General features: G+C 37.7%; 1 protein-coding gene across 2 annotated transcripts in view; it reads left to right on the top strand.

Moving 5' to 3' along the window:
* Window positions 1-26,442, top strand: part of srp68 (signal recognition particle 68) — a 110,871-nt gene that overhangs the window by 62,855 nt on the left and 21,574 nt on the right. For both annotated transcript variants that reach the window (XR_014031193.1, XM_081380286.1), the window contains exons 6-8: window positions 20,132-20,241; window positions 21,612-21,694; window positions 21,974-22,114. Coding sequence is in view for 1 of the 2 variants with exons in the window: in XM_081380286.1 (XP_081236412.1) it covers window positions 20,132-20,241; window positions 21,612-21,694; window positions 21,974-22,114 (334 nt within the window). In the remaining variant the exon portion in view is untranslated. The remainder of the gene's footprint in view (window positions 1-20,131; window positions 20,242-21,611; window positions 21,695-21,973; window positions 22,115-26,442) is intronic.

Genomic DNA, 26,442 nt, shown 5'->3' with positions numbered 1-26,442 from the left:
CTATACTTAACAAATGCATTGGTGTAATATTACGAAACTCAGAATGTGCCATCAGCACCATCCCCTGAAGGTACCCAAAATATTTAGAGACAGCGTCACCTAGTGGTCAAAAGTTATAATAGCATTTCCAAAACTGCTAATAACTTTTGAATACATCGGCCTATGTAAATACCACTGGTCTTAATAGATTCCTTGGATCAAGCCGAGAACATATATACCAAATTTTCCTTATTTGGTCAAACTTCTTGTCCGCCATCTTGATTTTCATTCAAAACCTACTTTTTCGAACTCCTCCTAGACCGTTTGTCCGATTTTCACCAAAATCGAATCGTATCATCTCCAGACTGTGCCGACTAAAAGTTATGGATTTCGTGTCGATAGACGAAACCGTTTTCGTATAGCGCAGCAGCAAAGTTGAGACATGATGCTAATAGCACTAATTAAGGCTTTATCTCTGCAATGCCTTGAAATATTGACACCAAACTTTGTATGTGTCATTGTAACTTCATTCTGACCACATCACATCAGTTTTGTAACTGCGCCACCTATTGGTCGAAAGTGATAATCCATCAAATCATATTTTTAATTATTGTTTCTATGATTTTTCAGGCATTTTGCCTAAAATCCTCTTTAAATGTCTTTATTGCTCATTGTTGCAGTTGGTCTGACACTTTCAGACATGTTGGCATGTCTTGTCGTCTTATTCTGCTTGGCCCCGGTAATGGCTGCTTGCAGCTATATTTATTATTATTATTATTATTCTTCCTTCTTCCGACTGGGAGTCTATGGCAGCCCATAGAACCGATTGCGGGAAAGTTGTTTTGGTTTGACATTCTGATAGAGGACCGTCTCAACATTAAATACACCAATTTTGGTGTTTCTAAGTCATTCCCTCTAGCGCCACCACCTGTCCAAAATTTCACTTTTATTTTGCTAATAACTTTTGAACCGTAAGGCCAATCAGCGAAATTCTTTTTTCCACTGATTCCTGAGCTCATGGCGATTCGATTGCACCCTATGACGTCATTTGCCGTCATAAAAATATGGCCGCCATCTTGAATTTTCAAAAAAAGCTACTTTTTCGAACTCGTCCTAGACGGTTTGTCCGATTTGCACGAAAATTGAACCAGATCATCTTCAGGTAGTGCTGACAAAAAGTTATGGAATTCAAATGGATTCGTCAAACCGTTTTCGATAAACGCACGAATACATTTTACGTAGCGCTAGCAAAAACAGTCGTAAGGCCGTATCTCCGCAACGGTTTATCGTATTCAGACCAAACTTGGTACTTGTACTCACAAGCATGACCTGAGGCTACATGCTGTGTTTCGGCGCAGCGCCACCTACTGGTCCGGAGATATGAAAAATGGCTATTTTTGCTTATAACTTCTGAACAGTTTGTCCAAAAATCATACAATTGGTCTCGTTAGATTCAGGGCAACATGCCGAGTCGACTGATATCCAATTTGACCATATCGGTCATTTTGGCTGTCGGCCATTTTGAATTTTGTGCTAAAATTCTGTATTTTATGAACGCATGAACGGATTGTTACGAAACGTGGTATGGGTCATCAGCACAATGCCCTGAATGAGCCTGAGAAGTTTCGAAACAGCGCCACCTAGTGGTGAATTTTTTTTTTCAAATGCTTATAACTTTGGGTGTGGTCGACTTATTTTCACGAAACTCATCTTTTTAGACTCCTGAATCATTGCCGAGTCCTACGATACCAAACATGCTAGGTTTTGCCTTACGGTTTGTGTAGCGTTGTGATTTAGCGCTTAAAAAACATTTGGCTATATCTTTGAAACCGCTAGTCCGATCGAGACGAAACCACCGTCAGAAGTTTGGAAACATAGGTCGATAGCTATACGCCAATGCCCAAATGCGAAAATATTGATGTTTAGGGGTACTAATTTCCAATCAAAGTCATGTGTCAGTCATTTTTTTCGTGTTTTTTCATATAAATGTCTATAACTCCGAAGCAAATTGAGATTTTTGCACCAAAATCGACACATATATGTATGGGCTCACTCTGAGGACACATAAAAAAAATGGTGGGACTGAGCCTCTTGGTGGCGCTATAATAGAACAAAACATGAAATTCCCATTGACTTCAATGCAGTTTTGTGAAATAAAATGCTATACTAAACAAATGCATTGGTGTAATATTACGAAACTCAGAATGTGCCATCAGCACCATCCCCTGAAGGTACCCAAAATATTTAGAGACAGCGCCACCTAGTGGTCAAAAGTTATAACAACATTTCCAAAACTGCTAATAACTTTTGAATACATCGGCCTATGTAAATGCCACTGGTCTTAATAGATTCCTTGGGTCAAGCCGAGAACATAGATACCAAATTTTCCTTATTTGGTCAAACTTCTTGTCCGCCATCTTGATTTTCATTCAAAACCTACTTTTTCGAACTCCTCCTAGACCGTTTGTCCAATTTTCACCAAAATCGAATCGTATCATCTCCAGACTGTGCTGACTAAAAGTTATGGATTTCGTGTCTATAGACGAAACCGTTTTCGTATAGCGTAGCAGCAAACTTGAGGCATGATGCTAAAAGCACTATTCAGGCTTTATCTCTGCAATGCCTTGACATATTGACACCAAACTTTGTATGTGTCATTGTCACTTCACTCTGACCACATCACATCACATTTGTAACTGCGCCACCTATTGGTCGAAAGTGATAATCCATTAAATCATATTTTGAATGACTTTTTATATGATTTTTCAGCCATTTCGCCTAAAATCCTCTTTAAATGTATTTAATTGCTCATTGTTGCAGATGGTCTGACACCTTCAGCCATGTTGGCATATCCTGTCATCTGCTTGCGCTTGGCCCCGATAATTGCTGCTTGCAGCTATATTTATTATTATTCTTCTTCTTCTTCTTCCGCTCTTGGAGTCTATGGCAGCCCATAGAACCGATTGCGGGAAAGTTGTTTTGGTTTGACATTCTGATAGAGCACAGTCCCAACATTAAATACACCAATTTTGGTGTTTCTAAGTCATTCCCTCTAGCGCCACCACCTGTCCAAAGTTTCACTTTTATTTTGCTAATAACTTTTGAACTGTATGGCCAATCAACAAAATTATTTTTTCCTCTGATTCCTGAGCTCATGCCGATTCGATTGCATCCTATGACTTCATTTTCTGTAATAAAAATATGGCCGCCATTTTGATTCATTCGAAAAACCTACTTTTTCGAACTCGTCCTAGACGGTTTGTCCGATTTGCACGAAAATTGAACCAGATCATCTTCAGGCAGTGCTGACCAAAAGTTATGGAATTCAAATTGATTCGTCAAACCGTTTTCAATAAACGCACGAACAAATTTTACATAGCGCCTGCAAAAACAGTCGTAAGGCTGTATCTCTGCAACGGTTTATCGTATTCAGACCAAACTTGGTACATGTCATCACAAGCATGACCTGAGGCTACATGCTGCGTTTCGGCGCAGCGCCACCTACTGGTCCGGAGATATGAAAAATGGCTATTTTTGCTTATAACTTCTGAACAGTTTGTCCAAAAATCATAAAATTGGTCTCGTTAGATTCAGGGCGACATGCCGAGTCGACTGATATCCAATTTTACCATATCGGCCATTTTGACTGTCGGCCATTTTGAATTATGTGCTAAAATGCTGTATTTTATGAACGCATGAACGGATTGTTACGAAACTTGGCATGGGTCATCAGCACGATGTCCTGAAGGAGTGTGAGAAGTTTCGAAACAGCGCCACCTAGTGGGGAATTTTTTTTTTCAAATGCTTATAACTTTGGGTGCGGTCGACTTATTTTCACGAGACTCATCTAATTAGACTCCTGAAACCTTGCCGAGTCCTACGATACCAAACATGCTAGGTTTCGCCTTACGGTTTGTGTAGCGTTGTGATTTAGCGCTTAAAAAACATTAGGCTATATCTTCGAAACCGCTTGTCCGATCGAGACGAAACCACCGTCAGAAGTTTGGAAACATAGGTCGATAGCTATACACCAATGCCCAAATGCGAAAATATTGATGTTTAGGGGTAGTAAAATTCAAACAAAGTCATGTGTCAGTCATTTTTTACGTGTTTTTTCATATAAATGTTTATAACTCTAAAGCAAATTGAGATATTTTCACCAAAACTGACACACATATGTATGGGCTCACTCTGAGGACACGTAAAAAAAAATTGTGGGACTGAGCCTCTTGGTGGCGCTATAATAGAACAAAACATGAAATTCCCATTGACTTCAATACAGTTTTGTGAGATAAAATGCTATTTTCATTCAAAACCTACTTTTTCGAACTCCTCCCACACCGTTTGTCCGATTTTCACCAAAATCGAATCGTATCATCCCCAGACTGTGCCGACTAAAAGTTATGGATTTCGTGTCAATTGACGAAACCGTTTTCGTATAGCGCAGCAGCAAATTTGAGGCATGATGCTAATAGCACTATTCAGGCTTTATCTCTGCAATGCCTTGACATATTGACACCAAACTTTGTATGTGTCATTGTCTCCTCACTCTGACCACATCACATCAGTTTTGTAACTGCGCCACCTATTTGTCGAAAGTGATAATCCATTAAATCATATTTTTAATTACTGTTTCTATGATTTTTCAGCCATTTCGTCTAAAATCCTCTTTAAATGTCTTTAATTGCTCATTGTTGCAGTTGGTCTGACACTTTCAGACATGTCGGCATGTCTTGTCGTCTTATTCTGCTTGGCCCCGGTAATTGCTGCTTGCAGCTATATTTATTATTATTCTTCTTCTTCTTCCGCCATGGGAGTCTATGGCAGCCCATAGAACCGATTGCGGGAAAGTTGTTTTGGTTTGACATTCTGATAGAGGACAGTCCCAACATTAAATACACCAATTTTTGTGTTTCTAAGTCATTCCCTCTAGCGCCACCACCTGTCCAAAGTTTCACTTTTATTTTGCTAATAACTTTTGAACCGTAAGGCCAATCAACAAAATTCTTTTTTCCTCTTATTTCTGAGCTCATGCCGATTCGATTGCACCCTATGACGTCATTTTCCGTCATATAAATATGGCCGCCATTTTTAATTTTCTGAAAAAGCTACTTTTTCAAACTCGTCCTAGACGGTTTGTCCGATTTGCACGAAAATTGAACCAGATCATCTTCAGGTAGTGCTGACAAAAAGTTATGGAATTCAAATGGATTCGTCAAACCGTTTTCAATAAACGCACAAATACATTTTACGTAGCGCTAGCAAAAACAGTCGTAAGGCTGTATCTCCGCAACGGTTTATCGTATTCAGACCAAACTTGGTACTTGTACTCACAAGCATGACCTGAGGCTACATGCTGTGTTTCGGCGCAGCGCCACCTACTGGTCCGGAGATATGAAAAATGGCTATTTTTGCTTATAACTTCTGAACAGTTTTTCCAAAAATCATACAATTGGTCTCGTTAGATTCAGGGCAACATGCCGAGTCGACTGATATCCAATTTGACCATATCGGTCATTTTGGCTGTCGGCCATTTTGAGTTTTGTGCTAAAATTCTGTATTTTATGAACGCATGAACGGATTGTTACGAAACGTGGTATGGGTCATCAGCACAATGCCCTGAATGAGCCTGAGAAGTTTCGAAACAGCGCCACCTAGTGGTGAATTTTTTTTTTCAAATGCTTATAACTTTGGGTGTGGTCAACTTATTTTCACGAAACTCATCTTTTTAGACTCCTGAATCGTTGCCGAGTCCTACGATACCAAACATGCTAGGTTTTGCCTTACAGTTTGTGTAGCGTTGTGATTTAGCGCTTAAAAAACATTTGGCTATATCTTTGAAACCGCTAGTCCGATCGAGACGAAACCACCGTCAGAAGTTTGGAAACATAGGTCGATAGCTATACGCAAACGCCCAAATGCGAAAATATTGATGTTTAGGGGTACTAATTTTCAATCAAAGTCATGTGTCAGTCATTTTTTACGTGTTTTTTCATATAAATGTCTATAACTCCGAAGCAAATTGAGATTTTTGCACCAAAATCGACACATATATGTATGGGCTCACTCTGATGACACATAAAAAAAATGGTGGGACTGAGCCTCTTGGTGGCGCTATAATAGAACAAAACATGAAATTCCCATTGATTTCAATAGAGTTTTGTGAAATAAAATGCTATACTAAACAAATGCAGTGGTGTAATATTACGAAACTCAGAATGTGCCTTCAGCACCATCCCCTGAAGGTACTCAAAATATTTCGAAAAAGCGCCACCTAGTGGTCAAAAGTTATAACAAAATTTCCAAAAAGGCAAATAACTTTTGAATAAATCTGGCTATTGAAATGCCACTGGTCTTGATAGAGTCCTTGGGTCAAGCCGAGACCATAGATACCAAGTTTTCCTTATTTGGCCGAACTTCCTGTCCGCCATCTTGATTTTCAGTCAAAACCTACTTTTTCGAACTCCTCCTAGACCGTTTGTCCGATTTTCACCAAAATCGAATCGTATCATCTCCAGACCGTGCCGACTAAAAGTTATGGATTTCGTGTCGATAGTCGAAACCATTTTCGTATAGCACAGCAGCAAAGTTGAGGCATGATGCTAATAGCACTATTCAGGCTTTATCTCTGCAATGCCTTGACATATTAACACCAAACTTTGTATGTGTCATTGTCACTTCACTCTGACCACATCACATCAGTTTTGTAACTGCGCCACCTATTGGTCGAAAGTGATAATCCATAAAATCATATTTTTAATTATTGTTTCTATGATTTTTCAGGCATTTTGCATAAAATCCTCTTTAAAGTCTATAATTGCTCATTGTTGCAGTTGGTCTGACACTTTCAGACATGTTGGCATGTCTTGTCGTCTTATTGTGCTTGGCCCCGGTAATGGCTGCTTGCAGCTATATTTAGGGGCCAAGCACCGAAGGTGCGGAGGCACCTATTGTTTTTGTTCCGGTTCTTATTATTAGGGGCCAAGCACCGAAGGTGCGGAGGCACCTATTGTTTTTGTTCCGGTTCTTATTCTTCTTCTTCTTCTTCTTCTTCTTCTTCCGCTCTGGGAGTCTATGGCAGCCCATAGAACCGCTTGCGGGAAAGTTATGAAATTTGGCACAATGATAGAGGACAGTCCAAAAAGTCACCATACCAAATTTGGTGTCCTAAAACCAATCCCTCTAGCGCCACCAACTGTCCAAAATTTCACTTTTATTTTGCTAATAACTTTTGAACCGCAAGGCCAATCAACAAAATTCTTTTTTCCTCTGATTCCTGAGCTCATGACGATTCGATTGCACCCTATGACGTCATTTTCCGTCATAAAAATATGGCCGCCATTTTGAATTTTTTGATAAACCTACTTTTTCGAACTCGTCCTAGACGGTTTGTCCGATTTGCACGAAAATTGAACCAGATCATCTTCAGGCAGTGCTGACCAAAAGTTATGGAATTCAAATTGATTCGTCAAACCGTTTTCGATAAACGCACGTATACATTTTACGTAGCGCTAGCAAAAACAGTCGTAAGGCTGTATCTCCGCAACGGTTTATCGTATTCAGACCAAACTTGGTACATGTACTCACAAGCATGACCTGAGGCTACATGCTGCGTTTCGGCGTAGCACCACCTACTGGTCCGGAGATATGAAAAATGGCTATTTTTGCTTATAACTTCTGAACAGTTTGTCCAAAAATCATAAAATTGGTCTCGATAGATTCAGGGCGACATGCCGAGTCGACTGATATCCAATTTTGCCATATCGGCCATTTTGACTGTCGGCCATTTTGAATTTTGTGCTAAAATGCTGTATTTTAACAATGCATGAACGGATTGTTACAAAACTTGGTATGGGTCATCAACACGATGTCCTGAAGGAGTGTGAGAAGTTTCGAAACAGCGCCACCTAGTGGTGAATTTCTTTTTTCAAATGCTTATAACTTTGGGTGTGATCGACTTATTTTCACGAAACTCATCTCATTGGACTCCTGAATCGTTGCCGAGTCCAACGATACCAAACATGTTAGGTTTCGCCTAACGGTTTTTGTAGCGTTGTGATTTAGCGCTTAAAAAACATTAGGCTATATCTTCGAAACCGTTTGTCCGATTGAGACGAAACCACCGTCAGAAGTTTGGAATCATAGCTTGTTAATTATATGACTAAGCCCAAATGCGAAAATATTGATGTTTAGGGGTAGTAATATTCAATCAAAGTCATGTGTCAGTCATTTTTTACGTGTTTTTTCATATAAATGTCTATAGCTCCGAAGCAAATTGATATTTTTGCACCAAAATCGACACATATATGTATGGGCTCACTCTGATGACACATAAAAAAAATGGTGGGACTGAGCCTCTTGGTGGCGCTATAATAGAACAAAACATGAAATTCCCATTGACTTCAATACAGTTTTGTGAGATAAAATGCTATTTTCATTCAACATCTACTTTTTCGAACTCCTCCCACACCGTTTTTCCGATTTTCACCAAAATCGAATCATATCATCTCCAGACTGTGCCGACTAAAAGTTATGGATTTCTTGTCAATTGACGAAACCGTTTTCGTATAGCGCAGCAGCAAATTTGAGGCATGATGCTAAAAGCTTTATTCAGGCTTTATCTCTGCAATGCCTTGACATATTGACACCAAACTTTGTATGTGTCATTGTCACTTCACTCTGACCACATTACATCAGTTTTGTTAACTACGCCACCTATTGGTCGAAAGTGATAATCCATTAAATCATATTTTTAATTTTGTCTATGATTTTTCAGGCATTTTGCCTAAAATCCTCTTTAAATGTCTTTAATTGCTCATTGTTGCAGTTGGTCTGACACTTTCAGACATGTCGAAATGTCTTGTCGTCTTATTCTGCTTGGCCCCGGTAATTGCTGCTTGCAGCTATATTTATTATTATTATTATTCTTCCTTCTTCCGACTGGGAGTCTATGGCAGCCCATAGAACGATCGCGGGAAAGTTGTAATGATTTGACATTCTAATAGAGGACAGTCCCAACATTAAATACACCAATTTTGGTGTGTCTAAGTCTTTCCCTCTAGCGCCACCAACTGTCCAAAGTTGCACTCATGTTTATGCTAATAACTTTTGAATCACAAGGGCTAGAAACAAAATTCTTTTTTTCCTCTGATTCCTGAGCTCATGACGATTCGATTGCACCCTATGACGTCATTTTCCGTCATTATAATTTTTCCGCCATTTTGAATTTTTCAAAAAACCTACTTTTTCGAACTCCTCCTAGGCCGTTGCTCCAATTTCCACGAAAATTGAACCAGATCATCTTCAGACCATGTTGACAAAGTTATGGAATTCGTGTTGATTCGTCAAACCGTTTTCGAATACCGCGCAAACAAATTTTATGTAGCGCTTGCGAAAACAGACACAAGCCTGTATCTCCGCAACGCTTTATCGTATTCAGACCAAACTAAGCACATATCATCACAAGCATGACCTGAGCCTACATGCTGCGTTTCGTCGCAGTGCCACCTACTGGTCCGGAGATATGAAAAATGGCTTTTTTTGCTTATAACTTCTGAATGGTTTGTCCAAAAATCATAAAAGTGGTCTCGTTAGATTCAAGGCATCATGCTGAGTCGACTGATATCCAATTTTCCCAGATCAGCCATTTTGGCTGTCGGCCATTTTGAATTATGTGCTAAAATGCTGTATTTTAGGAATGCATGAACGTATCGTTATGAAACTCGGTATGGGTCATCAGCACGATGTCCTGAAGGAGCCTGAGAAGTTTCAAAACAGTGCCATCTAGTGGTGAATTTTTTTCCCCAAATGCTTCCAAATGCTTATAACTTTGGGTGTGGTCAACTTATTTTCACAGGACTCATCTCTTTAGACTCCTGAATCGTTGCCGAGTCCAACGATACCAAACATGCTAGGTTTCGCCTTATGGTTTGTGTAGCGTTGTGATTTAGCGCTTAAAAAACATTTGGCTATATCTTTGAAACCGCTTGTCCGATCGAGACGAAACCACCTTCAGAAGTTTGGAAACATAGGTCGATAGCTATACGCCTATGCCCAAATGCGAAAATATTGATGTTTAGGGGTAGTAATATTCAATCAAAGTCATGTGTCAGTCATTTTTTACGTGTTTTTTCATATAAATGTCTATAACTCCGAAGCAAATTGAGATTTTTGCACCAAAATCGACACATATATGTATGGGCTCACTCTGAGGATACATAAAAAAAATGGTGTGACTGAGCCTCTTGGTGGCGCTATAATAGAACAAAACATGAAATTCCCATTGACTTCAATGCAGTTTTGTGAAATAAAATGCTATACTTAACAAATGCATTAGTGTAATATTACGAAACTCAGAATGTGCCATCAGCACCATCCCCTGAAGGTACCCAACATATTTAGAGACAGCGCCACCTAGTGGTCAAAAGTTATAACAACATTTCCAACACTGCTAATAACTTTTGAATACATCGGCCTATGTAAATGCCACTGGTCTTAATAGATTCCTTGGGTCAAGCCGAGAACATAGATACCAAATTTTCCTTATTTGGTCAAACTTCTTGTCCGCCATCTTGATTTTCATTCAAAACCTACTTTTTCGAACTCCTCCTAGACCGTTTGTCCGATTTTCACCAAAATCGAATCGTATCATCTCCAGACTGTGCCGACTAAAAGTTATGGATTTCGTGTCAATTGACGAAACCGTTTTCGTATAGCGCAGCAGCAAATTTGAGGCATGATGCTAATAGCACTATTCAGGCTTTATCTCTGCAATGCCTTGACATATTGACACCAAACTTTGTATGTGTCATTGTCTCCTCACTCTGACCACATCACATCAGTTTTGTAACTGTGCCACCTATTTGTCAAAAGTGATAATCCATTAAATCATATTTTTAATTACTGTTTCTATGATTTTTTTAGCCATTTCGTCTAAAAACCTCTTTAAATGTCTTTAATTGCTCATTGTTGCAGTTGGTCTGACACTTTCAGACATGTCGGCATGTCTTGTCGTCTTATTCTGCTTGGCCCCGGTAATTGCTGCTTGCAGCTATATTTATTATTATTCTTCCTTCTTCCGACTGGGAGTCTGTGGCAGCCCATAGAACCGATTGTGGGAAAGTTGTAATGGTTTGACATTCTGATAGAGGACACCCCCAACATTAAATACACCAATTTTGGTGTTTCTAAGTCATTCCCTCTAGCGCCACCACCTGTCCAAAATTTCACTTTTATTTTGCTAATATCTTTTGAACCGTAAGGCCAATCAGCAAAATTCTTTTTTCTGCTGATTCCTGAGCTCATGCCGATTCGATTGCATCCTATCACTTCATTTTCCGTCATAAAAATATGGCCGCCATTTTGAATTTTTTGAAAAATCTACTTTTTCGAACTCGTCCTAGACGGTTTGTCCGATTTGCACGAAAATTGAACCAGATCATCTTCAGGCAGTGCTGACCAAAAGTTATGGAATTCAAATTGGTTTGTTAAACCGTTTTCGATAAACGCTCGAACAAATTTTACGTAGTGGCTTTAAAAATAGTCGTAGGGCTGTATCTCCGCAACGGTTTATCGTATTCAGACCAAACTTGGTACTTGTACTCACAAGCATGACCTGAGGCAACATGCTGCGTTTTGGCGCAGCGCCACCTACTGGTCCGGAGATATGAAAAATGCATATTTTTGCTTATAACTTCTGAACAGTTTGTCCAAAAATAAAAAATTGGTCTCGTTAGATTCAGGGCAACATGCCGAGTCGACTGATATCCAATTTGACCATATCGGTCATTTTGGCTGTTGGCCATTTTGAATTTTGTGCTAAAATTCTGTATTTTATGAACGCATGAACGGATTGTTACGAAACGTGGTATGGGTCATCAGCACAATGCCCTGAATGAGCCTGAGAAGTTTCGAAACAGCGCCACCTAGTGGTGAATTTTTTTTTTTCAAATGCTTATAACTTTGGGTGTGGTCGACTTATTCTCACGAAACTCATCTTTTTAGACTCCTAAATCGTTGCCGAGTCCTAAGATACCAAACATGCTAGGTTTCGCCTTACGGTTTGTGTAGCGTTGTGATTTAGCGCTTAAAAACATTTGGCTATATCTTTGAAACCGCTAGTCCGATCGAGACGAAACCACCGTCAGAAGTTTGGAAACATAGGTCGATAGCTACAGGCCAATGCCCAAATGCGAAAATATTGATGTTTAGGGGTACTAATTTCCAATCAAAGTCATGTGTCAGTCATTTTTTTCGTGTTTTTTCATATAAATGTCTATAACTCCGAAGCGAATTGAGATATTTTCACCAAAATCGACACACATGTATGGGCTCACTCTGAGGACACATAAAAAAAATGGTTGGACTGAGCCTCTTGGTGGTGCTATAATAGAACAAAACATGAAATTCCCATTGACTTCAATACAGTTTTGTGAAATAAAATGCTATACTAAACAAATGCATTAGTGTAATATTACAAAACTCAGAATGTGCCATCAGCACCATCCCCTGAAGGTACCCAAAATATTTCGAGACAGCGCCACCTAGTGGTCAAAAGTTATAACAAAATTCCCAAAACTGCTAATAACTTTTGAATAAATTGGCCTATTGTAATGCAACTGGTCTTAATAGATTCCTTGGGTCAAGCCGAAAACATAGATACCAAATTTTCCTTATTTGGCCGAACTTCCTGTCCGCCATCTTGATTTTCAGTCAAAACCTACTTTTTCAAACTCCTCCTAGACCGTTAGTCCGATTTTCACCAAAATCGAATCGTATCATCTCCAGACCGTGCCGACTAAAAGTTATGGATTTCGTGTCGATAGACGAAATCGTTTTCGTATAGCGCAGCAGCAAAGTTGAGGCATGATGCTAATAGCACTAATTAAGGCTTTATCTCTGCAATGCCTTGACATATTGACACCAAACTTTGTATGTGTCATTGTAATTTCACTCTGACCACATCACATCAGTTTTGTAACTGCGCCACCTATTGGTCGAAAGTGATAATCCATCAAATCATATTTTTAATTATTGTTTCTATGATTTTTCAGGCATTTTGCCAAAAATCCTCTTTAAATGTCTTTAATTGCTCATTGTTGCAGTTGGTCTGACACTTTCAGACATGTTGGCATGTCTTGTCGTCTTATTCTGCTTGGCCCCGGTAATGGCTGCTTGCAGCTATATTTATTATTATTTTTCTTCTGCCGTAAAACGCATCGTGCAGCCCAAACCGTAAGGGCTAGAGCTTTGAAACTTTGCCATATGGTAGTACAAAAATCGAGGAGAGGTTATCAAATTATGACCTCGATTGGCCCATAGGTGGCGCTATAGCAACCAAAAGCGCAAAACTGGTCGTAACTCCTAGACCGTAAGTCGTAGACTCTAGAGTCTTATATCCTTGGAAAGCTGGACACCTGCAGAATAAAATGTATATCTCCGATTTCATTTGGGGTATGCAAATTTTTCCGCCATTTTGAATTTTGTCAAAAACCTACTTTTGCGATCTAGTCTGTGGTTTTTCGCCCCATCGGAACCAAACCAGTGCAGAAATGTTCATAGGAGTCTGAAGATCAATAAATATAAAAAAAAAGTAGAAATTTCGATTCATGGTTTCTAGGGGGCGCTAATTGATTGTTGTGGAAAGAGCCTATTTTACTAAAACGGCTATAACTTGAAGTAAATTAGATATCTTCACCAAACTTGGTACATATGTGTATGAGTTCATTTTGGGGTCACGGTAACAGTCGCGACGATTGAACACTAGGTGGCGCTATAACATGAATTAAACATGAAAAAGGCTATAACCACCTGACAGTTAGTCCGATTGACTTGAAAATTGGTATGCAGTGTCTTGGTCCAAGGTGCCATGTATGTCTATGAGGACATTGGCGTATCTCAAAAAACATGGTCGCCATCGGCCAATGAAATTTGAGCACCAATTAGACAAGGTTAACGGAAGCCGATTGGAACGAAAATCGGTAGGCATGTTCGACTCATGGCCCTAGAGGTCTGTAAGATATTTGAAAGAAATCGGCCACTAGTTGCGCTAACGAGTTTTATGGCTCTGTAATCACATGGTGTTACAAATATCCACACAATTTGCATATCATATGATAGATCTGCTCATGCTGAACAACTTTGCCTCAAGAACCATTGCTGTCAATCAAACAGTTCATTAAATATATTCGTAATTATGTTAAAAACCTACTTTTGCGAACTAGTCCTAGGTTTTTCACCCAATCGGAACCAAACGAATCTAGGACAATTCTATGGACTCTGTAGATCAATAATTATCAAAAAAAAAAGTTGAACTTTTGCATTTTTCGCATGGGTATATTGGGTCATAAAGAAAATGGGCGTGGCAAAATGCACTCAAAAGCCTATAAATCCTAAACAAAAACTCAGAACTTCACAAAAATTGGTGAGCATATGTGCCATATCATTCTAAACAAGCATGCAAAATTCCATGTAGATCGGATGATAGGTGGCGCTATAACTGGTAAAACATGAAAAGGGCTCTGGCTACCTGACCGTTAGTCCGATTGACTTGAAAATTGGTATGCAGTGTCTTGGTCCAAGGTGCCATGTATGTCTATGAGGACATTGGCATATCTCGAAAAACATGGCCGCCATCGACCAATGAAATTTAAACACCTATTAGACAAGGTTAACGGAGGCCGATCGGAACAAAACTCTGTAGGCATGTTCGAATCATGGCTCTAGATATCTGTAAGAATTTTGAAAGAAATCAGCCACTAGTTGGCGCTAGCGAGTTTTTTGGCTTGCTAAATAAAACGTAATAACTTGATGCTTTTGTGCTTAAAGGCCTGAAAGGCCTTAAAGGGATACTCCACCGTCTTTTCATATTAAACTATGTTATTCCCTTAACTAAGGCGAGTTGATACATACCTCTCTCGTCTCAGTGCGTGCACTCAATCGCTCTGGCACGCGGCGAAACTTTGTTCACTCAGTTCATTCAATATGGGCCAAGCAGAGAAGCTACCAAACACCTCCACGTTTTCCCTATTTAAACAGTTACTCGCGTAGTGTAACTCGACCTAGGACGGTGACACAAAACAAAACGTTGCGCTTTTCTAAGCGTGTAAAATGGATAACTATATTGTATTGCGGAATACCATAGCAAGTGCTTATGAGCACTTCGACTTGGCGGAGTAATATCTTCACTCGTGAAAAATCCTCTCACCGGCCCCCGCTCCCTCTGGTGAAGATATTACTCCGCCAAGACGAAGTGCTTACAAGCTTCTCTGCTTGGCCCATATTGAATGAACTGAGTGAACAAAGTTTCGCCGCGCGCCAGAGCGATTGAGTGCACGCACTGAGACGAGAGAGGTATGCATCAACTCGTCTTAGTTAAGGGAATAACATAGTTTAATATGAAAAGACGGTGGAGTATCCCTTTAAATTTGAACCCCGATAAATGCTGCTTGCAGCTTTAATTTTATTTACTGTTTCTCTGATTTTTCAGCCATTTGGCCTAAAATCCTCTTTAAATGTATTTAATTGCTCATTGTTGCAGTTGATCTGACACTTTCAGACATGTTGGCATGTCTTGTCTTATTCTGCTTGGCCCCGGTAATGGCTGCTTGCAGCTATATTTATTATTTTTCTGTCAACCTTTCGGGCACTTTTGAGACCCTTAACCCTCTGAGGTCGACAAACGCGCCCGTGTTTTGCTGGATTTTCTTCACATTGTAGCACTATAAACTTAAATTACTCCGTCATTTATGGTCATACAGAAAAAGAAATATAAAAAAAGAATCTGTGAAATTTCTACTTTTGTATGTGTCCACTTACAATCAAATCAAAACATTGTGCTTTTGTAAAATAAAGAAAATAAACAGGGTGTGCTTTCTGCCTCCCCGTCGCGGTGAACTTTTTTTTCTTGAGCACGTCTATAAACTGAAACAAAACTCAGCGAATACTTGTCACACATTTATGAGCCATATACCTTTATAAACATCTAAGTGTGTACTTTTAAATGATCGGATTCAAACTGAAAACAAATATTCTCTGTTTAAGTAATTTGTATAAAACCAACAAGATGTCCAGCTTCTCAAACGCTTCCTAATTTTTAATTTGACCACGCCCATGCGCGCAAAAGAGATTCACATGCAAATCTCCACATGGAACGCGAACGCGCTCGTTACCTCAAAAACAAAGCACGAAAAAACTTCAAGTCTCTGCTTTTCGTCGAGTTTGAAAGACGCGCCGTGAGCTTACATTGGATTTACCTCAGAAGAAGAAGAACGCAATTTGAAGACAAGAAAGATGTAAGGTAAGAAATTCTTACATATTAGTTTGTTATTGTTGCATAAATTTCACATTGCAGTTGAACTGTTGCTAGATATATGGTGAATATTATAATATTAAGACCCGTGTTTACTGTTACTGTGTTTGTGGATATCTGTTCAAACGTAGATATGTATATGGTAACCATAATGTTTCATATTTGAGCGCGATCGCGTTTGAAAAGCAAAACGCACCAAACAGCTTCATGTTTTTACTATTATCTCATTTCATATCATCATAACGAATGTAAACATTTGAAGTAACATGATAATCAATATATTTTTCTCTAGCTTAGTTGTTACTGAAATCTTTTGGAAGATTTATAGGCTGTTATAGGTTATTGTTATTATTATTTTATGCAGCACTGCTCATAGCCTATGCCTACAAGGCACAACAAACCTGGTGTTCATTATATTACATATTGTTGGAAACATTTGTGTTTGTGTGTGTGTGTGTGTGTGTGTGTATTCTGTGAATTTTAAAAAGCTATTTTAACCAGAAAAATCTAAAATGTATTCCCAACATCGTGCTGGCCTTTCTCTTGATATCAGTATGTTCACTTTTTTTTTTTTCTATCAGGGCCCAGATGCCACTGAGTCCTGCTGACTTCAACATTCACATGAGCCTCTGTACATGAACATGGTAAAGTGAAAATCAGACACCTTGGAAATGAAAGGTATGTTTTTAGGAATGGCAGAAAGGTCTCTGTCTTTGGATCATTCTGTTTTCAATAAGTGCTTTTTTGTCATTTGTTGTGTATCTTTGGATTATGTTGTGTTGTAAATAAATCCAAACAATCAAAAAGCCATTCTTTTTTAAATCTCCTCATTCTTTGTGCAAGGTTGCTCAGAATGACAGGGCCTGATGGCTCCTAATAGGGCCGTTAGGGGAGGGTCTTTGTCTTTCTCAGATGTGAAAAGCTTACATATTAATGACCTCCCGCATAAAGCTTTCTCACACAAAACACATCGTACAAATTTTAAATCAATATATTGTCTTATCTGAATGAGCAGTCAGGGTGATTCACATAGTTTTGGAGCAAATATTCTAGGCTACGTCATACAATTTTCAAAAGTCAAAAGAAATAATCAGTATGGGTTTCATGGCCTTATTTCAGTGAGAATTTTTTTTGGTATTTTCACAAACCACGCATAAATGTCATTCTCAAAACTACAAACTTTTACATATATGCTGCTGATATATTATTGTAGCAGAGTTTGTTCTCAATACAGTGTAATTACACTTTAGCCATGAAAATGTCACAAGTAACAGAAATAAGCACAAATGTCAGAGCATGTCAGAACACCTCCAGGGCCCAGAAAACAGCTCAGACCCCAGAGGGTTAACGTGCTCAAACTCTTGAAACTTTGCACACAGGTCAGAACCCGCGGCCATCAGGGCCGGGCTGAAGCTGGTACCCGGGCGTGGCAGGGGGGCTCAACAGCGCCCCCTTGAACGGGGTCCGAAAACTTGGTCCATAAATCAGACACGCTTGCATGTAATAATATGAAACTCGGTACATATATAGATCTCATCGGGCCGAACAACTTTCGTACTTTTACTTTTTACGCTAGCTCAACAGGAAGTCGGCTATTATGGGTTGTTTGGAAACGCATGCTGTGGAATTTGAAACACTCCTCCTAGAGAATTAATTCAATCCCCATCAAACTCGGTGTGTATGAAGTCAAGACATTGAGGATGCTAAATTGCAGACGGATTTTTGATATCTCGAACGGTTTGGTCGTGGCGAGGAAACAAATTTATGGCGAGAAAAGAGAAACACGAAGTGTTATAACTTCTGCATACATTAACTGATCTTGATGAAACTTCAGCAGTGTGTTCGTGGTAAGAGGCCGATCAGATGGATGTAACTATTGTGAGTCAAAGTTATAGCGCCACCAACTGGCAGCGGAAGTGTGTCACTTTCAAAATGCTTTTGACAAAAGTGGGGGGGGTTAGTTTTACCAACAGTTAAAAAAATCAGTACGTATATTGGTCTCATCGAGCTGGACAACTTTCTAATTTACAGTCATTACCTCCAACAGGAAGTCAGATATTTTGGTTTGAATGTGGATTTCTTTGCAAAATCAGCCTCTGAATTTTTACCCACTCCTCTTAAGTGGTTTATTTTATTCCCACCAAACTTTTTCAACATGATGAAAATACATTAAAGATGCTAAATTGTTTACGGATAATACATATCTCAAACGGTTTTGCTATGGCGAGGGATTAAAGTAATGTCAAAAATGGAAACACTAAAAGCCTCATATCTTCTAAAAATGTAATTATACACCATTTATTTCTATATAAAATTATACAAATATCAGAACTAAACCCATTTTATTCTTTTTTTTTTTTTTTCAATTTAATAATTGTTTAAGTTTTTAAAAACAGCCAGAATGTTTTTTTAGTCCAAAAAATAAATAAATCATGTCATTCATAGTGCTATACTGCCCTCTTGTGTTCAAAATCAGGTAGGCCTATTGTATCTATATAAAAATATACTAGGTATGTGACGGTGAGAATATTTTACCACCGGTTAATCAACAGGTTAATCAACGTTAATCAATGTTGTGGAATATTTTGAGTGTATCATAAAATCAGAATAAGGTAAGACAAGTAATATTTTCTGTCTTTTTATATATATATATATATATATATATATATATATATATATATATATATATATATATATATATATATATATATATATATATATATAAAAAAAACTATAGCTGCGAGCAGCGATGAAGGGCCAAAGCCGGCGGCACCGCCACCCCGGTGCCTTTAGGTAACTAAAGGCATCCGGGTTGCGGTGCCACCGGCTTGGGCCCGTAATCGCTGCTCGCAGCTATATTTTTATTTGTATCTTGCTTATTGTAATTATTTGTGCTGTTTTAGTTTGAATATTTGGTTCTTTACTTTTATCTGACAGTAGTGTTTTTTACTCTCTCTCTGAACATAACACATACCAAAACGTACCGAAAATGTGACCCTAAAACCTTGATATAAACCAAATCGTGAGTAAACTGAACTGTTACACCCCTAGTTCACATACTGCTTGAACTGAGGTGGTTACATCTGTTACATCACATTAAACAGTATAAAAAAAAAGTTTTGATTTGTGATAAAACTGACAGAATTTGAAAGCTGATTTAGTTTCATATAAAAAGTAGCAAAACTCTTTGAGATTACTGGATGGCAGGCAAAAAATAATATTTAGGCACGATTTGTACAGAAATAGACAGAAAACAGCTTAGACAAAAAGATTGGTCTTGAGATTTAAGAATCCTTATCAGTCCACAGGATACAGTTAAGTGCTCATGGAAGAGAGTAGATTTGAGCTGTTACTTGAATATTGTCAGGGATTTTTCTATCAGGATAAGGTTAGGTTGCTCATTCCACCACCAAGAAACAATGAACGGAAACATTCTCGAAAGTGATGTGCCTCGCGACTGCAGGCTTCTGGAGGGGATGTAGACGTGGGGTCTCTTGGGCTCATTGAAAACCAGTTGCGCTGCTGCCTTTTGCGTTTTAAGAAGTGCACGGAGCCATATTGTGATTTTATATTTTAATTCCGATTTACAGATGCATTGCCAAACCAATGGTGCAAAACAGCATTAGAGCTTTTTTGTTATGAGAAATATTTTCAGCTGAAGCGATTGGGGTGGGCTGCCACAGTCTAGGTAATTAATGGGAAACACTGCAGTGGCTTAAAATAGCTGTTTTACATTTGATTTGATTTTTTTTTTTTCTTGTAAAAAAAAGTGGAAAATATTTGGTGTATATTTATCCTGTATATTTTGTGAAAGATTGTTTTATTTCTTTGGACTGTTTGCAGGACCATCTATGAGAAACTGGCAAGTGCTTTTACTGAGGAGCAAGCAGTGCTTTTTTATCAGAGAGTGGAAGAGATTTCACCTAACATCCGATACTGTGCATATAACATTGGTGAGAAACTGAGACTGTTTCAGATAACCTTTAATGTGTGTTTTATAGCTGTCTGTGAATGAAAAATTTCCACAAAGTTTCAAAGAGCACAATAAATGGAGTAATTGTCTTAAAAGAAAGAACGATTCTGAACTGCATGAAACAAGTCACCAGTAATTCCAGTCTTACCTCCTCTACGAACCCATGTAAGTTTGTAACAGATTTGCTTAATGCCACCCTAATGGTCTTCATTAGCTGCCTGCAAATTCTCCCTTAAACACTGTAGTTGGAACTGAGGCCTAGAAGAGTTTGGTATGTGATGTCGAGACAACACAAATGCTGTTTTCTGCATTGCAAAAACATGCTCAACACTGTTTTCTGCGCTATCGACTTTGTGTGCTCTTCCAAAGGATGAGGACTCTAATTGATAGTTAAACCGATGCCATCGTTACATAGAAGGGATTTAGAGAGACTGAATTCTTTATCGAACAGTCTGAGTTAGAAAAGGTCAATCTGCAATGTATATTATGAGAACAATATTATACTTTTTTTTTTTTTTTTTTTTTTTTTTTTTTACCTTGGATGCATGGAAACCTATTGTAGGAGACCTCCAAAACAAAATTTGGAACCTTTGAAATGGCTTAATAGGAGCATTTTGAAGGCTAAGTTGGGTCACTCAAACATGCATGAATGAGATAAAGCATTACACTTTGTTGCAGCTGTTGTCACCTTATACACTGAACAAAATTATAAATGCAACACGTTTATAATTTTTATTTATAGTTTATAATTTAATGCAGCGTTTATAATTTTGTTCAGTGTAGTTAGAGACAATTGCCTTATTAATTGAGACAACACAATGCTCAATATGTTAACTATATGAATTAAAAATACGACTTTCAGTTCAAAACAATCGCCTGTATGTTTACTCCAGAGCATGTATATGGACATGGTATATAAGCCTGAAGAAGGTTGACTGAATTAAGCTTAAAAAGCACAATTTACAAAAACGTTTTTGTCAGATTATTTTCCTGATTTGAAATGTTATTATTGCATATTAAAATAGCTCAAGTATCCTGCTAGCATTGCCAATGAGATCTGTACCGTAGATCAAGGGATCTATTTCCAGGAAAGAACTGACAAAATGTGTATTTTTTTTTTTTTTGCAAAAGTGTCTGCTAAATTTAAATGCAAGTAGATAATTTCTCTACCTGCATGACTGGAAATAGCTTCTCAGGAAACCTGTGAATATGGCCGCTGAGTGAACTGACTTTACTTAAATGGACTTTGGAAACGCTCACATATTCATCCAAACATACTGAAACATACATGCACTTTGACTACTTTGTCCAAACCACAGCCTTCATGCCCAGATGCTTTTTGTTCTCTAGGTGACCAGAATGCAATAAACGACCTCATGCAGATGAGACTGAGTGCAGGAGGAGGGGGTGGCATGATGGCTGAAAAATTGGAGGTCAATCTTCTTGTCTTCATAACCATGTTCTTGCTTTTTAGGCTATGATATTCCAGCTCCAACAATATATTTATCTGTCTATTTGTCTAACATACTATATAAAAACATTTTGTGTTTTCTGGGAAAAAATTACATGCCAAACCTCTTACCTTGTAATTTGTTTTATTTATTTATTTACAAAATCACAATTGGTTATTTTAGCCTGTATTTTAGAAAATTGGTTGGAGGATTCTTCAGTGGAGTGACCATCTTTAAAATTGTTCTCTTCCTTTCTCTCAGACACTGATTTCTCAGACAAGAGCTAAGCAGGCAGCTGTGATGAGTGAAGTTGAGTGGAGAGGTCGTACAGTTCCTGTCAAAATTGACAAAGCTAGAATCTTCCTGCTGGGTCTGGCAGACAATGAAGCCGCGATTACACAGGTCTATAAACTCACCCTTTCACAATTCATTTTGTATTTGCATGCAGTACAGTGACTATGATAGTGACAATAGCCCTTCCTCATTAAAAATGGATGGTAATATGGAAGTAAAATAATGAGACATGTTATTGAAACAAAAAAGACTGTTGAATTGCACTACTTGAAAAAATATGCATTTCATTAACCCTGCTTGCATTTTAATGCATTGTATTTTTTTGTAAAGCGAAATAAAATGGACCGAAAATTGCCTGTCTAATATTGTAAGTTGTATTTTTAAACAGAATGAATATTTTGGAAGTGAAATCTGAAAGGTGAATATGGATTATTGAATTTTTAAAAATGAAAACGTGTGTGAAATGTTTTGAATTGAAATATTCACAGCTTAAATATACAACCATGTTGAATTTCACCCCATACAAAATGCAAGCCCTAAAAATACAAGCAGGGTGAATGCAATGCACATTTTTTTCAAGTAGTGCAATTCAACAAGCTTTTTTGTTACAAAAACATTTGTCATTATTTTACTTCCATATGGCAATCAACTGAGACGTATTGGTTGATATTAGTTTAGTCTTCTATTAGTTGAGAAACTATAAAACTTAAAACTAAGAGCCATAAGTGGCAGGCAGGATCCAAGCAGATGGAAAAGGGGTGGATAAACAGAATAGATGTTGTGGATACTGCTATATTCCAGTTAAGAGTTAATTGTCTGAAAAGAGTTTTCTAGGGCTGTCACTAGCTATTATTTTGATAATCAAGCAAGCGGTTTATTATTTTGACTTAATTGAGTAATCAAATATTTTTTGTGCTAATAAAAATGGACCTAAGCAAAGAACAAAGCCTTTAAAATGACTTAAAATACATATACAATAAAAATGAGGCAATAATATTTGGTTCAAATAAAGTATCAAAAGCAAGTAATCATATTGTTTTATAGATAAAATGCATAATGTAAACTTATGTACATTATATATTATAACAAATGCCTGCAGAGGGCGCCAACTGCCTGGTGTTACACTTTACAGCAGATCAAATCCTTGTTTAATATTGACCAAACAACGTTAGTTTAATTGTAATATTTACTTAATCTTTAATAGTTTGCCACTTCTTTATGATAGAAATACTACAGCCACTGTAATTTCTTGAACAAGAATTTGTGGACATAGAAACATGCAAACTCAGAGCGAGCATTTAAACTTTTTTGGAAATCGTGATGAACAGTTTGCATATTTATAAACACATTGATGTATTCTCCTGTTTTGGCATAGGTTTATAAATTATTTATCTTACAAATCTGATAGGACAAATAGTACCACTATAGTACCATAAGATACCACACTTGCAGAATATGCAGAGATGGATTTTTGAGACGCGCTCCACACGTAAATGATAACAGTTCATGTGGAGCAGCATTTTCTGTGAAAGGAGCCGCTCTGAGACTCATGTAATCTACATGCATGTAAATAAAGCGCGCGCGCGCACACACACACACACACACACACACACACACACACACACACACACACACGCACGCATATATATATATAGTATCTATGTGTGTGTGTGTGTATATATATATATATATATATATATATATATGTGGTTGTGTACAAGAGGTAAAAACGATATAAATACTGTTCGTTTTCTCACACAAACTGCTCGTTTCGTGTCTTAGGCCATCAATGTGTACTTACGATGGGGAATTGTTTAATTTGGACTTCACTGTGCATGCTCTTTGAGATAGTGACCATAGACCTCCATTATATGACTGACAGACTAGAACGGTTTGACCTAAAAATATCAAAATTGAAACTACTGCGGAAAAAAAAACACCTACATCTTGGATGCCCTTGAGGTAAGCTAAAACATACCAAAATTTAATTTCAAAGTGAACTATCCCTTTAAGGACTGCAACAAATGGCTGGTAGGGACTACACGACATTCCTCACAGGTTAGCGACATCACCAACCCTAGAATTTACATAAACCCTGCCCCCGGGAAGGCGATTTATAGATTATCATGACAGAATATGCTAATCAATGACTAGAAGATAACTACACATAAGCTACATAAATTCATCAACTAACCATACAGAAATGTCCTGTTGCTTCTACATGTTGTCACTTCTTGAGTCTCTCCATCATTGTCTGACTCCGTTTTGAACATAAAACGCTAAAAGTTTTTGAAAATTTGAGTGCATGTGGGCGTAGGTTTGATTTTGAAATTGGTGGGGACGGGGACATCCCCTGAAGCTGAGCTGCATCTGTCATTAAAGGTACAGTTCAATAAAAAATTAAAATTGTCATCATTTACTCTCCCTCAAGTTGTTTTAAACCTGTATGAATTTCTTTCTTCTTCTGAACACAAAAGAAGATATTTTGAAGAATGTCGGCCCCTGCTTGTGGGTGTGAGGTAAAAGGACACGAACTCTTGAAGCTCCGCTCTCTGTGCCAGGAGCAGCAGCTCGTTTGCATTTAAAAGAACAGACACAAAACAGTGCTTTTTTGCTCACCCTCAAAAAGTGACAATTTTAACATGCTATATTAAATATCTATGTGGTATTTTGAGCTAAAACCTCACATAAACACTCTGGGGACATCAAAGACTTAATAAATAAACCTACTGTACCTGGAAAAAAAATATATATATATTATATTTGTCTTAATGTGTATTTTAATTTTATTTATCAGTTTTATATTTTTCTATCAAGGAATTTTATTTATGTACTAAGTAGTTTTTCTATTTGCTCAGGGCTTTCTTGCTTTATTACAGAAGACTGTTAGTCGTGTAATGATTGCAGTCAGCTTAAATCACATTTGTTTTATATTGTTGGACTAAAATGAGATGAAAAAACAATAAATTTCAAGGTTTACAAATAATTTGGTGATATTTTTTTTTCTTCTAGACTTAAACTGTCTACCGCAGTCAAATAAGAAAAGTAACACAAAACGGTTAACTACTATCAAATCTCTGCATGTATGTCGAATCAAAATTTTATTCAAAATTGTGAATTGATTTTTAATCTCATCATAATCTCAAGAATTGATTTGAATCAAATGGGGTGGTACTAAAAAATTCCTAGCCTAATGGTTATAGTTATTGGTATCTTCCCCACCTTGGCACACCTCACCCATGAGCATGCTCACATCTGTGGTATGTTGTCCCATCTTAACCAGACTGCATTCTGGACAGAATAACCATTCTTAGGGACTGCTCTCCTAGTTTTTTTTTCTTTTTTGTTTTAGTCTTACAGTCTCACTTTCACCGAAATTCTGGTTCACCCTGTTGCAGTTAGTCATGCAAGGTGTTGGTTAGGTGTGACCACAGTCTCTATGTGGGCGTGTGCTTATGTTTGTTTCTCATGGTGTTCTAAAGTTCATTGTGTTGCAGTACCATTAAATTAACATTTACATTTTCCATTTAGTTTTTTTCTTTCTATGCTGCTTTATTATCCCACAGAAATCTGATGGCTTCTTAATTATACTTTTATTATGATTTAATTTTTTTTTTTTTTTTTTTTTTTATGGAATTTGGGTTTGGTGTTTAATTTGCCTAGTCTCTACTACAACAGGAATGCTCCAGAAACCTGTTTTGTTACGTTCTTTGTGTTGATGCTTGTCTTTCATCTTCAACATATTTTGCCCTCTTAGACTCTGGAGGTTTACAATTTTATCTTGTTTACTCATACAGTTGTTATGCTGGTGTTTTAATTGTGATGTACAATTAAGTATATGATCCTTCTGTTGCTATTATGGTGCTTGACACTATTATTTGTCCAATTTCTATTCCAAGTCTATAAATGGGCCCCCTGAAACAGCCTGAGGTTACAATCTTGATCATAGTTAGTGGTAGTGCAGCAAAAATATGGTGATAGTAACTTTCCAATTATTTGAATCACAACTACCCAAAATTGATCTCATAACCTTAAGCAATCCAGATTCTTAGATATCAGGATACCATCACACCTGTATTATAAATGGCACTGTGCGTGTCTCTATCATCAGATACTTTCTGTGATCCTGAAGTCAATTTGAATTGCAATTCACAAGTTCACAACCCAGGACCAATGACCAAATACTTTTGTTGACCACAGTAAATCTTTTCTTTTACTTGTCTTGAAACTAAAGGCTGAAATGCACTACACAACTTTTACGCCATACACTACACTACATTACTGAGGATCACGCATTACCCGACTGGCATTCTGAATACAACAGACTCATTTGGTAATGTGCCATCCTGATGCTTCCAGTATGAAAAGGACATACTTTTACAGAATTTTAAAATTGTTTATTGAAAATTAAAAAATTCACATTTTCATGAGAAATT

Source organism: Scardinius erythrophthalmus (genome assembly GCF_964197995.2).
Source record: "Scardinius erythrophthalmus genome assembly, chromosome: 12".
In the NCBI taxonomy this organism is placed as follows: Eukaryota; Metazoa; Chordata; class Actinopteri; order Cypriniformes; family Leuciscidae; genus Scardinius; species Scardinius erythrophthalmus.
The sequence above is the reverse complement of the archived record's forward strand: the minus strand, read 5'-3'. Positions and strand labels throughout refer to the sequence as shown.